We start from the raw sequence: 13,225 nt of genomic DNA on the forward strand, positions 1-13,225 counted from the left end.
GCTCCTTTCTCTCCTTTCTCCACAGAGAAGATAGAATGCAAGAACAGTTAATTTAGAAAACATCTAAAATAGACTAGCTATTTCCTATAGAGGTATACATCTCATCTTCTTTACTCTTTTTGTTGAGTTTGAATTTTTATTTGCTCTAGGAATTGAATTGTTTTTTCATTTCAATCAAACTTTTCCAATGTATCTTTGTTGTTTGTTGACATATATGATAATGGTGTATGTACACACAGAGAATGGTATACACTTTGGCTTTTTAAAGTAGAGCAAAATTTTAAGTTCATATGTTATTATTTAGAACATATTTAGGCTACACACAAAACCTAAATCCCTCCTATAGTCTTGGGAGGTACTAACTAAGGTCTGCAGCAGAGTCAGTGTCTTTGATGGTTCTCATCTCATTTAAGATTCACAGGAAGAAAGATACCCTAAATTTCAGGGATTTAAAGGGGAGAGAAAGGATTTCACAATTTTCTAAGTGGTTTAAGGCTGTTCCAAAGAAACAACATAAAGTAGATGGGAGATATCTAATAATTTTTTCCATATAATGCTCTGCTACCTCTGTTCTTCCCAATAAATGAAACAAGAGGCTAGTTAAGGATACAGGAGAGTCAGTGGGATATGCTGTGGGATATGCTGTACAAAGTTGGGTCAGTGTTTTAATAAGGAGAAGTCTCCTCCTAAAAAGGAATAATGTAAGAACTGGTGGAAAATATTACATAATGCATATTAGAGTGTTCTATAATTTTTTAATAGAAAGAAATGTGTACAGATACATTGTTTTTTAAGTTTTGAAGGTCAAGATTTCATGACATATGCCATTCTTCCTTCCCTTGTCAGGAAAGTAACCATTTGTTTATAGAACTATGAAGCCATAAATCTTTTCTTTTCCTGGATTTTTGTTTTATTTAATCTGCTAGTAATTAAGTTTCAGTCCTTAGACTTCTGATATACAGAATAAACACATTTAAATACTACAAATCAATAAAAGTAGAGTATACTGACATCAACAGGACAAGCATATATAAAATACCTCATTCAAATATTTTCTTCCCTCAATCAAATGACAATGAAACATTTTGTTTAGAAATAGAGAAACATACTATTTGAATAAACATTTGCTGATGTTTTCTAACATCCTACAATAGTCTTATAGATTTTTCCTACAAAGTTAGTCCTAAAACAACGTAAGCATAGATTTATTAGAAAAGAAAACTTGGGGGTCCCCTGGTCAAACTGTTACTATGAGGTTGGCAATATCCTCCATTTCTCATGGAAGTTGACCTGTTGCCTCTGCTAACACTGCTTTTCCTGCCTGAAAGGATCACTCTTTTCTGAAAAAAGGAATCACTGTTAAACCACCCTTTATAGAGTTTCTTGGGCCTAAAATATTAAAAGTATGTGAATAAACAGATTAAAGAGCAAAAACAAATATTTTGTGTTATCGATGGTCTCAGTTTATCTAGGGAACTGGAATATTGTCAGTGATTCTGATACCAGAACTGTGATAGGTATAATAATAGAAATGTAAACATGATATCTTGAGAATATACATTATTTACTTGATTACTATGTAGGATGTTCATTTAATTACGTCTTCTCTTTCCAGTGTAGAGATCTTATAAAAAATAGATAAGTAGATAATTAGAAGTTATATATTGATATAAAGATATATATATATTTTATATATGCATATATGTGAACATTTTGTATATACATTTAATAGTTATTTTAATAACTATTATTATATGAATCATTATATACAACGATTATTATATGAAGTGTTATTTCCATTTTCTCAATGTTTAAAAAAGAAGGAGCTATCACAACATGAAAGCTAGGTACTGATTTATTTAGTAGAGGTGGGACAGATCCCAAATAGGAACAAGTAAGGCATAAGTGAGTAGTTGAGAAAATGAAAAAATATAGATGATTTTTTTACCTAAAACTTTTCCTGTAAAAGAGAGATAAGAGGTGAATGGGTAAATATATTACCACAGAAAAATAAAGTTAGGAATAAGGAAAAAACAAAGCATCATATCGTTCACAGAATTTTCTCCTGAATGCTAGAAGCAAAGAAAGTCAACATGGTATTTTTAGTTGTGCCAAGAAAGAGTTATTTATTTGGAATTGTCAATCTGCTTTTAGAAATAAAAACTATGCCTCATTCCAGAAATGAGTGAGCACTTTCAGTGTTCTAGACACTCTTTCAAGACCTGGAGATAGAAGTGGACATCCATTACTGTCCTGCCCTGAAGGACTTCACAGTTCAAAGAAGAGATAGTATTCAGGTGATTACCACGACCACCCCATCAAGATCTGTGCAATAAAGGCACTGGGTGCTTGGGTGCACAGAGGAGGTAGCCTCACCTCAACCTGGGGAAGATAAGAAACGGAGTCTTCGAGAAGGTGAAGTGAGTTGAGGAGAAATTATCCAGACAGATGGAACTCACACTTTCCTCCCAGTCATTTGATGGGGGGCCTTTGAGTGGTCATTTTGTTGAGGTTCATATCACTTATCTTCTCTCAGGTCCCCACCTTAAAGTGTTGTATGGACAGTCTGAACCCCAAAACAACAAAAACAATACCAACAACAGTAACAACAGGACCAATTGTTTTCTGATGATTTGTTCACACTCACGGACCATTAGTAACAACTTACTTTCTTTTCTTTTAGTAGCATTTTACTTGTTACTACAGTTTTCTGCCAATTAGTTTTTATTTTTAATAATAACACATTCTCAGCTTTTTATACATATCCTTAACCCCTGCATTGGACAATATCCAGAGCTAACATAGGTACTAACTGTTGATATTCTGTTTTATCACAACTAGAAATTTAACTTAAAAATAAAGTGAAATTTTTCATTTATCTAACATCAATAACAAAAGAAAGTCAACAGAGTCTAAATCATAGAAAAATAAATAAACTTTAAATGATAATAACTCCAAGACTCTTTTTTTTTCTTTTATCTTTTTTGGGTTTTTTTTTTTTCAGTTTTATTGAGAAATAATTGACATATATCACTGTATAAGTTTTAAAGTACAGCATAGTGGTTTTATATATATATAGTGAAATGATTACCACAGTAAGTTCAGCTAACATCCATCTCTTCTCTTCTAGATACAATAAATAGAAAAGAAAGATAAAAGAAAAAGTAAAAAATATTCTCCTTGTGATGAGAACTCTTAGGATTAACTTGCTTAACAATGTTCCTATATATCATACAACAGTATTAGCTGTAGTCATTATGTTGTATGTTACATTCCTAGTGCTTAATTATCTTTTTTTTGGTGGGCGGGAGTTGAAAAAAAAAACTTTTACTTTTTTTTGATGTTTTATTCCTTTTTTTTTTTTTTAACAGAGCCACATAGGTGCCCTTTTTAATTTTCAGTTGAAGTATAGCTGATACACAATGTTACATTAGTTTCAGGTGTACAACATAGTGATTTGACATACGTTATGCTATGCTCACCACAAGCGTAGCTACCATTTATCACCCTACAACGCTTTTATAGTACTATAGACTGCATTCCCTCTGCTCTACTTTTTATCCTTGTGATTTATTCATTCCATAACTGGAAGCCTGTATCTTCCACTCTTCTTCACCCATTTTGCCCATTCCCCCCACCTTGATACACAAAATAATTTTAAATGAACTTAAGATACCCATTATCCAAGGGAACTTGAGTTGAATCATTGTATAATATGAAGAATTATTTTATAATATGAACCACTCTTTTATTTATTTATTTATTTTTAAAGATTTTATTTATTTATTTGACAGAGAGAGACACAGAGAGAGAGGGAACACAAGCAGGGGGAATGGGAGAGGGAGAAGCAGGCCTCCCGCGGAGCAGGGAGCCCAACGCGGGGCTCGATCCCAGGACCCTGGGATCATGACCTGAGCCGAAGGCAGACGCTTAATGACTGAGCCACCCAGGCGCCCCTGAACCACTCTTTTTAAAAGAATTTTTTAGCTTATATATATATTTTTTGCTTTTCTTAAAAGTGGGGCCCATTATATATTTTTTCAGTGATTCATCAGTCTTATATAATACCCAGTGCTCATTACATGATGTGCCCTCCTTAATGTCCACCATCCAGTTACCCTACCCCCCCAAGGGAGACAAATCGTAAGAGACTCTTAATCATAGGAAACAAACTAAGCATTGCTGGAGGGGAAGAAGGTCCAAGAAATGATGTATGAAATTGTATGAAATTATGAGAGCCATCTAACAATGGTGTTAGTAGGAGCAGTAGTGATTTTAAATTTATTGCTGAAATCCTAGTGGTTTTGGGGAGCCATATGTATTTATGGAAAAAGGTATTGCTAAAGTACTCTAATGACTTAAGGATTAACTTATCTTACAGTGTCAATTGAAAAATGACATTAACTATGTGTTCATTTTACAAAGTTGCAAAGCCCTAATAAAGTCCAAACAAGTAAATACTTCCTCTATTGGTTTATTTCTAGGTCATGATTCAAAATAGTAAAACTATACAACTCTACTCTAAGCGGCATCATGAGAAAGTAGCAACAATTACACCATGCATTCTCAGTAGGGATGAGTGGAGTGAGTGGAAGTTTGATATAGGGGATAAAAAATCATATTATTTTATGTATAAAGCCATTATATATATATATATAATTATGGTACACACACACCCCATATACAGACAGATTGTATATACTGTACATGAGCAAATATACAGAATGCTGTGGTATTACAATTCCATGAAGACAATTAGAAAAAAAAAAAATCTAAAAATATCTTTAAAAGGCTCCTTAGAAGGCAAAAATGGAAAAAGAAAAGTTGAGAAATGATGCATTATACAATACAAATTTTAGTTTCTCATGGTGATAATGAGAAACAAATCCATTACTTTTCCACTAAATGCTCCCAGAGTAATATCTGAGATTTGTTTGATCTCATATCTTTTATGAGATCTTGAACACAGACTCCCTTTTTGCTCCAAGTAATAACACAGATTTAAGTAGAATTCAAATCTAAAGTCACGGGTAGGTAGACAGATGTAACAGGCAAATGTTATCTCTGCTTACTTGCTGTTTATTGAGCATCTACTTCATGCAGGCATGACATTGAATTAAGTATTATACAGGTAAAATAAACATCAGAAATAATCCTATCATTGTAGGACTTAATAAGAGCAAGAGAGAAGACTTGTATGAAAATCTAAAATACACACATAACCTCCATAGTGGTATATTGTTAAAAGTTGAAGTTCTGTTTCCCCAGGACTTCACACACTGCCTGGAATGGAATCATCACTCCATAAATTTTTATAAAAGTTATAGAGAAATTCAGGTAGAATGCTACAGTCACTCTGAAACTGGAGAATACAAGCTTCATTCAGAGAACAACTGCACGGAAAAGGTTATCAATTCAAACCATGCCTCAAATAAAAGCACACTTTCCATGAGAAGTAGGGTCATTTAAGTGGAGAAAAAAGTATAAAACACAAGTGGAAAATACAGAGACAAATATTTTGGAAGCACATATAGGGGGAAAAAAAGTTTACTTTAGCCAGGAGAAAATAGAATGGCATTTTAGTAAAAACTAATCGATAAAAATTGATTAAAATCATTTGGTAAATATTTTCCTTCTGGGGTAAAGGCATCCTTATTGCTAGAATTTGAAAGTTTATAGGATGACCACCTGTTAGAGATAATTTTGAGAGATTCTCGAATTTAGGTAAGATATTGGATGGACCAGTTACCTCTAATGTAACTCCAATCATCCTGCAGTGGTGATGGTTGTATAAGAGCAGCAGAAATATCTGTGTTCAGCAACAGTTTCTCTTTTTTTAAGATTTTATTTATTTATTAGAGAGAGAGAGAGAGAACGCAAGAGAGCACAGATGGTGGAGAGGAAGAAGGAGGCTCTCCGCTGAGCAGGAAGTCTGATGCGGGACTTGATCCCAGGACCCTAGGACCATGACCTGAACCGAAGGCAGCCTCTTAACTGACTGAGCCACCCAGGTGCCCCATTTAGCAATAATTTCTAATTGGTTATGGCAAATGTTTGATGAACTCATAGAGAATTCTTCATCATTGCCTTGAAAGCTATTCCGTTCAATAAACTATTTCTAGAAGATGTTAATAACCTTTAGATTTTATGCTATTCTTACTTGTACCACTGAAGTTACTGCTTTTGTGCATTAAATTGTCCTAGAGGTACTGGTAATACTTCCTCTTAAAAGTATCTCTAGTATGGAGATTATGAAAGAATTTCAGAAATGCACTATAATGAAGCTGCTTTTTTCCCCATTGTTTACTTTTCTGACATCTGAGAATTCCAAACTTAGTTTCCTTAAAATGCCTTAAAATGTGGTTGCCTGCAGTTAGAATAGTTTTGTCTTCTGCAGCTGAATAGCTCATTCTATTCACATACCTTCTGTTTGTTCCCAAACAGTTGATCCTGTCTTAGAATTCCTGCCTTCACTCCAGAACCAATTCTCTGAAGATGATGCATATGTCTCTTTTCCTGACCCACTTCCCCAAGCAAAACAAAGCTACAACTATACCACTTCTCCTAGTGGGGAAAAACAAACAATCTATGTTTCCACATAGACATTTACCTACACATGAATTTATTTTCAATAAATACTGTTAATCCACTATGAAGATAACCATATGCAGAAGAGTAAGAGAAATGTTTGTTGGGAGAATCAAAAAGGATCCACCATATATCATTCATGAAATAAGGAAAAGTAAAAGATATACTTTCTCAAAATAATTCCCTAAAAGTCTCCTGAGAAAACTCAGTGGGTATAATGTATCATCTGTGATTGTGAAATTATGAGATTAGTTGAAATTAGAGCATTGGAAGATTCTATAGAAAAGTTTTAGAGGGGCACCTGGGTGGCTCAGTCGTTAAGCGGCTGCCTTCGGCTCAGGTCATGACCCCAGGGTCCTGGGATCGAGCCCCGCATCGGGCTCCCTGCTCAGCAGGAAGCCTGCATCTCCCTCTCCCTCTGCCTCTCCCCCTGCTCATGCTCTCTCTCTCTGTATCTGTGTCTCAAATGAATAAAATCTTTTAAAAAAAAAAAGAAAAGTTTTAGAAAGATATATACTGTTGATATGAGCAGGTCTCTAGGATCAACTGTATAAAACTATGATAAATCTGTGACTTTGTCACTTAGTTATAATCAGTTTTACCTCCAGTTTAACTCAGTGCTTTCTGTGTACTTCTTTGTGCCCTACTTTATAATGTTCTACCCTTATTGCATATACATATTTATTCTTTTTTCTTTGCACATAATATTATCACCTTCATAACATTCTGACTGTTAAATCTACAGTTCAAAAATCATCTCTGCATCCCCAGCTGATGGCAGGCTACCAAGATCTACAGCTAGCATCTCAAACTCAAATACCCTAAACCAAATTCAGTGTTTTCTCTTCTTCCAACAATCAAAATCCTCTACTTGATTTTCTTTCTTTAAGGAAACCATATTTTGATGAAAAGCTCAAACATAGTTTTCAGATTCTAAAAAAAGAGAGATCCTTTTCTTCTTGTAGTTTAGCCATTATTGTTTATACAGTTCTTACTATTACTAATTATTAGTAGCAATTTTTTTAAAGATTTTATTTATTCATTTGAGACAAAGAGACACAGAGAGAGAGAGAGAGAGAGAGAGAACATGAGCAGGGAGAGAGGCAGAGGGAGAGGGAGAAGCAGGCTCCCCGCTGAGCCAGGAGCCCAATGTGGGCTCGATCCCAGGACCCTGGGATCATGACCTGAACCGAAGGCAGATGCTTAACCATCTGAGCCACCCAGGCGCCCCTATTAGTAGCAATTTTATTGAGATATTTTGAGCCAAGTTAAAAGACCATTCCTATGACAACTCTTCAGTTATAATTAAATTATTTGTTTTTAAATTTTATCCATTCTCTATTGTGAAAGGAAGTTGTTACTTCTCCATATTTCTGCAGGTTTATTATTGCAGCCAGCTCAGTAGTTGTTGCTGGTAGAATATGATTATACACCATAAATCAGAATTTCTTCACTGAATTTGACAATCACCACTCTTTAAGCATACTATATACCCATTATCATTTCCTTTATGTCTCATTTCAGCCCAGTGAACAAGCATCTTAACAAGATCCAAAGTACCAAACCTTCTAGATAGTTTTCCTACCTCACATTTCCAAACATTGCTGTTTGTGTTTTTCTTTTGTTATTTGGTCCTTTGTATTTTCTTCCCTGCTGTGCTTTAAGTTCCATGATGGGAAAAGTGGTAGTTCCCAATCAGCCAAATTGTACCTAGCACAAAAGTTTGTGCACAGAATTCGGTAATCTGGTTGAATTGCTTAACATTACACATTAAATACATATTCGTTAATTGACTTGCCTCAGTACCTAATTGTAGTTAAGGGAGGAAAAAATATATAGCATAGGAAATATTTTGCAAGCTGTTTTCTGAACCTACAGGGCAAATTGCCTGAGGCACTAACCAAAGAACTGGGCCATGATCCTTCTATACTTGGGAAAATGTATGATTATTTATAGACATAAACCTAAGGAGCATATATTATGTGTAGCATAATTTTTTAAAAATTATATAGACTCTTACTGTACCTGCATATAAGAAATTTCTGTGGTAAAAGTTTATTCTTTGAAGTACATTTTTCTTTAGTATCTTACATAAGAAAATAGAGCCAACACTAAAAAGGATTTCTCCCCATGCTCCAAAACATACCAAAAGCAAAAACAAGAAATTCTATGTCAAAATGTTTTTCTTAGGCTTCAGAGTAAACCAAGAAAGCATTTTATTTGTGATTATCATGAAGTCTGAAATTCACACATTTAGTTTTTGACAGACTGTACCATAATTTATTCAAGTAGCAAGTCCGTGTTGGTATAAAATTGTAAAGATGAAAAATAAAATTGTATTTTATGAAAATAATCAATTTAAATGAAGTATTTTTGGCAGCTCTCCTGTTTTTAGAATTTGTTCTGCAAGCTCCTCATAATCATCACTTATCTGCATTTCAAAGAAGGCTGAACACTGGTGTTTTGTTCTTTATTAATATGAGGACTAGATCCCAAAAGCCTAGAAGGATTGTTTAAAAAAACAGCAATATCTGAGCAAAGTGTGAAACTTTTAAAAAACTTTACTACTAGGAAATTCAGATTTTTGTCATCTGTTTACACAATTGTCTCACTAGTATGTTTTAAAGAATTATCTTTTTTTAAATAATTTCCCTTCAAGCTTTGCGCAGTGGCAGTATCGTAGCCAATGAGGTTTATCCGAGGCGCGATTATTGCTAATTGAAAACTTAAATAATTTCCCTTCAAAAATTGTATTTTTAAAATACCTGATGTAATCTGGTAATGAATAATTTTAATTGTATTATAGAAGTAAATATATTTGTTCCCCTGTTTTTGCCTTAGTAAAACTCATTTACGAAAATGTAGAAATTATGCCAAGATAAAAAAAATTAAAATATCATCTGTGGGCCTGCAATAATAGTCTAAGAAAATGCTAGAAATGCTTATAATAATATACACTTAACAAACTTTGTACTAGTAATAACAACAGAAACTCTTACACATTGCTGATAGAAATATCAATAGGTAATATTACTTTGGAAAATTTGCAATATCTAATAAAGCTAGACATACTCATGCCCACCCTATGATCCAGAAATTCCTCTCCTAGAGAAAGTCTTAGACCCAATCCATACTGCCCCTAAAATGCATGTATTCACATGTATTCACATGTACTCACAAAAAGACATGTTCAAGGATATTCATTGCCGCGTAGCCAAAACCTAAAAGAATACCCAAATATCCTCCATAGGACACTGGATAAATTGTAATATCTTCATGTAATGGAATACTATACAGCAATGAGAATAAGCAAACCATTGCTACATGCACTTACATGGACAAATCACATAAACATAATGCTCATAAAAATAGAGCAGACTCAAATAAGTATTTATATAAAGTTCAAAAGCAGAAAAACATATTCATTGTTGTATAAGTCAGGATAGTGATTATCTTTGGGCAAAGTGGTGCCTGGAAAAGGTATGGCAGTGGGAGGGGGAGTGCATTTGTGATACTGACAATTCTACTTTTTTTATTTTTATTTTTTCTCATGGAGTACTTATCTTTATGTGCCTGGCTTATTTCACTAAGGATAATGTCCTCAAAATCTATCCATGTTGTTGCATATTGCAGAATTTCCTTCTTTTTAAATGCTGAATAGTATTCCCTTGTAGTTATATACCACATTTTTATCCATTCACCTGTCAATGGACATTTGATGTTTCCACACCTTAGTTATTGTGACTAAACATAGAACCTTAGCCATTCTGCAATAAACATAGAACTACTAATATCTCTTCGAGATCCTGACTTTAATTCATTTAGATAAATAACCAGAATTGGGACTACCAAATCATATGATAGTTCTTTTTTAGTTTTTTGAGGGCAATTCTACTTCTTGATCCATGGTCTCTTTGCATGAGTGTGTTAACTTTGTGAAACTTTACATGGGAGCCTATTATTTGTGGACTTTTCTGTGTGTATTTTATATCTCAATAAGGTTTTTAAAAATCTTTAAAACCTATCAGAAGAAGCTTGTACTAATAAATTATTTAATTAAAAATTACTATGGTTTCCAGTTGTAGTTCTTGCCTCCAAGTTGCCTTAAAAGAATATTTCTAACTTAAAAAGATATATTTGTAAATTAATACTAAATACTTTTTTGTCTTTATTTTTTATTTTATGTTTCCTTTTCCCTTTATACATAAGAAATAGATTTAATGAATAAAGAATAGTTTTCATAAGGACATTTATTTTACAAAATATTTCCAGTAGAGGGAGCATCACTTTTTTTTTAACTATAAGAAATTTTATTTTAAGAGCCATCGCTGAAAATAAATATATTTAAATTTTTAAACATAAAGTTCTTCATAGAGTGATGAGTTACTCTCACCTAAGACCAGTCTAAGAGAAAAATTTTATTTAATTTATCAAAGAAGAAGAAAAACCTGATGACAAAGAATATATATACCATACAAACTTCTATATTGGGTATGTGTTTTTCAAGAGATTACATCTTTGGATTATTCACAAAAACATTTTTATTATAATTATTTAATATTAATGAAGACATATTTTTATAATTATGATCATCAATTTGAAATAAAATTTTTGTGAATTTCAATAAAACTAGACAAAAATCAAAGGATGTACTGATGAAGATTATATATCTAAGAATATATTATAACAAATATCATGGTGAATTACCATTATACAAATTTGACCTTATTGACCAAAATGGTTTAGTTACTGACATTAAACTTCCTAAATCTAAGTGTCTGTGAACTAAGTTACTTTGATTTCTTTGAAAAAAATATGCATATCATCATCTAAGATACTAAGAAATAATTATAGTAAAATGATCCATTTCACTTATAACATGAATTTTGTGCTCCCTTCCATGAAATTTTTGTAAATATAAAAGCTTTACACTCTTTGTTTTAATCCCTATAGATAAAATTTGTAACAATTGTAGTTACAAAAGTTTATAGTCATATTAAAATATTTTTCACTGAAAATATCCTAGTTTATAGTGGTTCAACCCTGTACTTCAGAAAATAAATAATTTCAAAATTATAATAACCTTCACAATTAGTTCCTGTTACTACAGGCATGTCAAAATGACATAACTTTCTGTAAGGCAGTTTTTATGACATACACTATGTTTTCTAAGGTGCCCAAAGATGAAAAATTGACATAACAACCCAGAAGACAATATTTACATACTTAAAATAAAAATATACAGAACTTACTTACTCTAATTATTTCATTTCAATCCTCTTGAAAAGCTTGTGGACCATAAAAATGGAAATCTTAGGGTAATTATAAATAGTAAAGTAAAATTTACATGGTGGTTCAAAAGTCTATATGAGCATAATCTTGCTTATATATTGTTTGATTAAGAATAAGGGTTAAATTATCGGATCTTTTGACTAGCCTCTTTTATTTAAAAAAATAAATAAAAAGGAAAGCCCACCAAATATGACTGGACATTATAAGAAAATTACATATCATTGAACAATTTTATTCTTCAGTAGGTTTCTTATATCACTTTCTCCAAAAAGATTATTCTTGACATAGAACATATCTAATGATTTATGATTTTGTCTTCATGTGTTACCCGAACTAAGCTCTTTAGACATGGTACTTGTAAGGCCTTAAGTGTTATTTATTTAACTTATTCTCTTGATATACCAACAATGTTCAGAATTTCTCTGATTAGTATATGCTTATGTTCTAGATTTTTTGCCACTTAAAAATATTATTTCTAATTACTAAATGTTTCGTAACTTTCAAAAAGAGAGTAACACTCAGAATTTATATTTCACTTAGAAAAAAGAAACTCTAAAAGCAATTTGACAAAGAAAACCTAGGTTTGGGAAATAATTTTTCTAGGGTAATCTCAGCTGCAAATAATATGAGGCCAGTTACTAAAAAGCTCTAATTAGTGAAAATAGAACAAAATTACATATTTTTAGAGGTCTTGACAGACCTCTAAAATTGCTGGACAGTTTTAGATAGAAAACAATGCGATTTAAGGGATACTTTCAACAAGTCAATTTCGAATTGCATTCTTGACTTCATCAATAACAAGTGGTTGCAACCTAGTGCACAAGCTTTGTTCTTCAATTGGTAAATACAAGGGGACTCACCTGAGTAACAGTGCAGCTTCCCAGAAGTAAAATCCCGAAACTAATGTCCGAAAGTGTCTCACGTGGGCCATGATACGGAGAGATTTTCACGATCCTGAAATTAGTCTTACCCAAGGCATGGGGGACGAAAACCAGGAACGAAAATGTGCAATCTAACTCCGTGTGGTTTTGCAGGAGACGAACGCCTGAAAAGCTTCAGCACCTTAGACAGCTCCCCGCAGTAAGTAAAGACCTTTTTCAAACACTTAAAATTCCCTTTCGACCCCCGCTCTGAGCATTGAGCAGAAGGAAGATTCTCAGGGTACAAATGTGCAGGTGACTTACACGGTGAACGCGGAATAAGGGGTGAGATGAAATGTCTGAAGTGCCTAGGTTCTGGGCAACAGTTCATTGAAGCTCTAGCGGCAAAGAAAGAATGCCTGACTCTCAGACACTGAAGAAAAAATAGCAGCAACAGCGGGAACAAGGATGCTTCTGCACCTGCT

At 33.1% G+C, this 13,225-nt stretch overlaps 1 protein-coding gene and 1 non-coding gene across 3 annotated transcripts in view; one reads left to right on the forward strand and one right to left on the reverse strand.

Moving 5' to 3' along the window:
- Positions 1-12,859, reverse strand: part of GLRA3 (glycine receptor alpha 3) — a 196,076-nt gene extending 183,217 nt beyond the window's left edge. The window contains exon 1 of one of the 2 annotated variants that reach the window (XM_045880116.1): positions 12,741-12,859. In XM_045880116.1, coding sequence (XP_045736072.1) covers positions 12,741-12,811 — 71 coding nt within the window. In that variant the 5' untranslated portion in view covers positions 12,812-12,859. The remainder of the gene's footprint in view (positions 1-12,740) is intronic. The other variant, XM_045880117.1, reaches the window with a different exon arrangement.
- Positions 9,246-9,382, forward strand: LOC123849015 (U4 spliceosomal RNA). Its single transcript, XR_006791891.1, has one exon. It is a non-coding gene; the product is annotated as a U4 spliceosomal RNA (small nuclear RNA).
- Positions 12,860-13,225: the final 366 nt, after the last annotated feature.

The sequence above is a fragment of the Mirounga angustirostris genome, unplaced genomic scaffold (genome assembly GCF_029215605.1).
Source record: "Mirounga angustirostris isolate CCGP_5_RB_7025 unplaced genomic scaffold, mMirAng1.0.hap1 SCAF_2, whole genome shotgun sequence".
Taxonomy (NCBI): Eukaryota; Metazoa; Chordata; class Mammalia; order Carnivora; family Phocidae; genus Mirounga; species Mirounga angustirostris.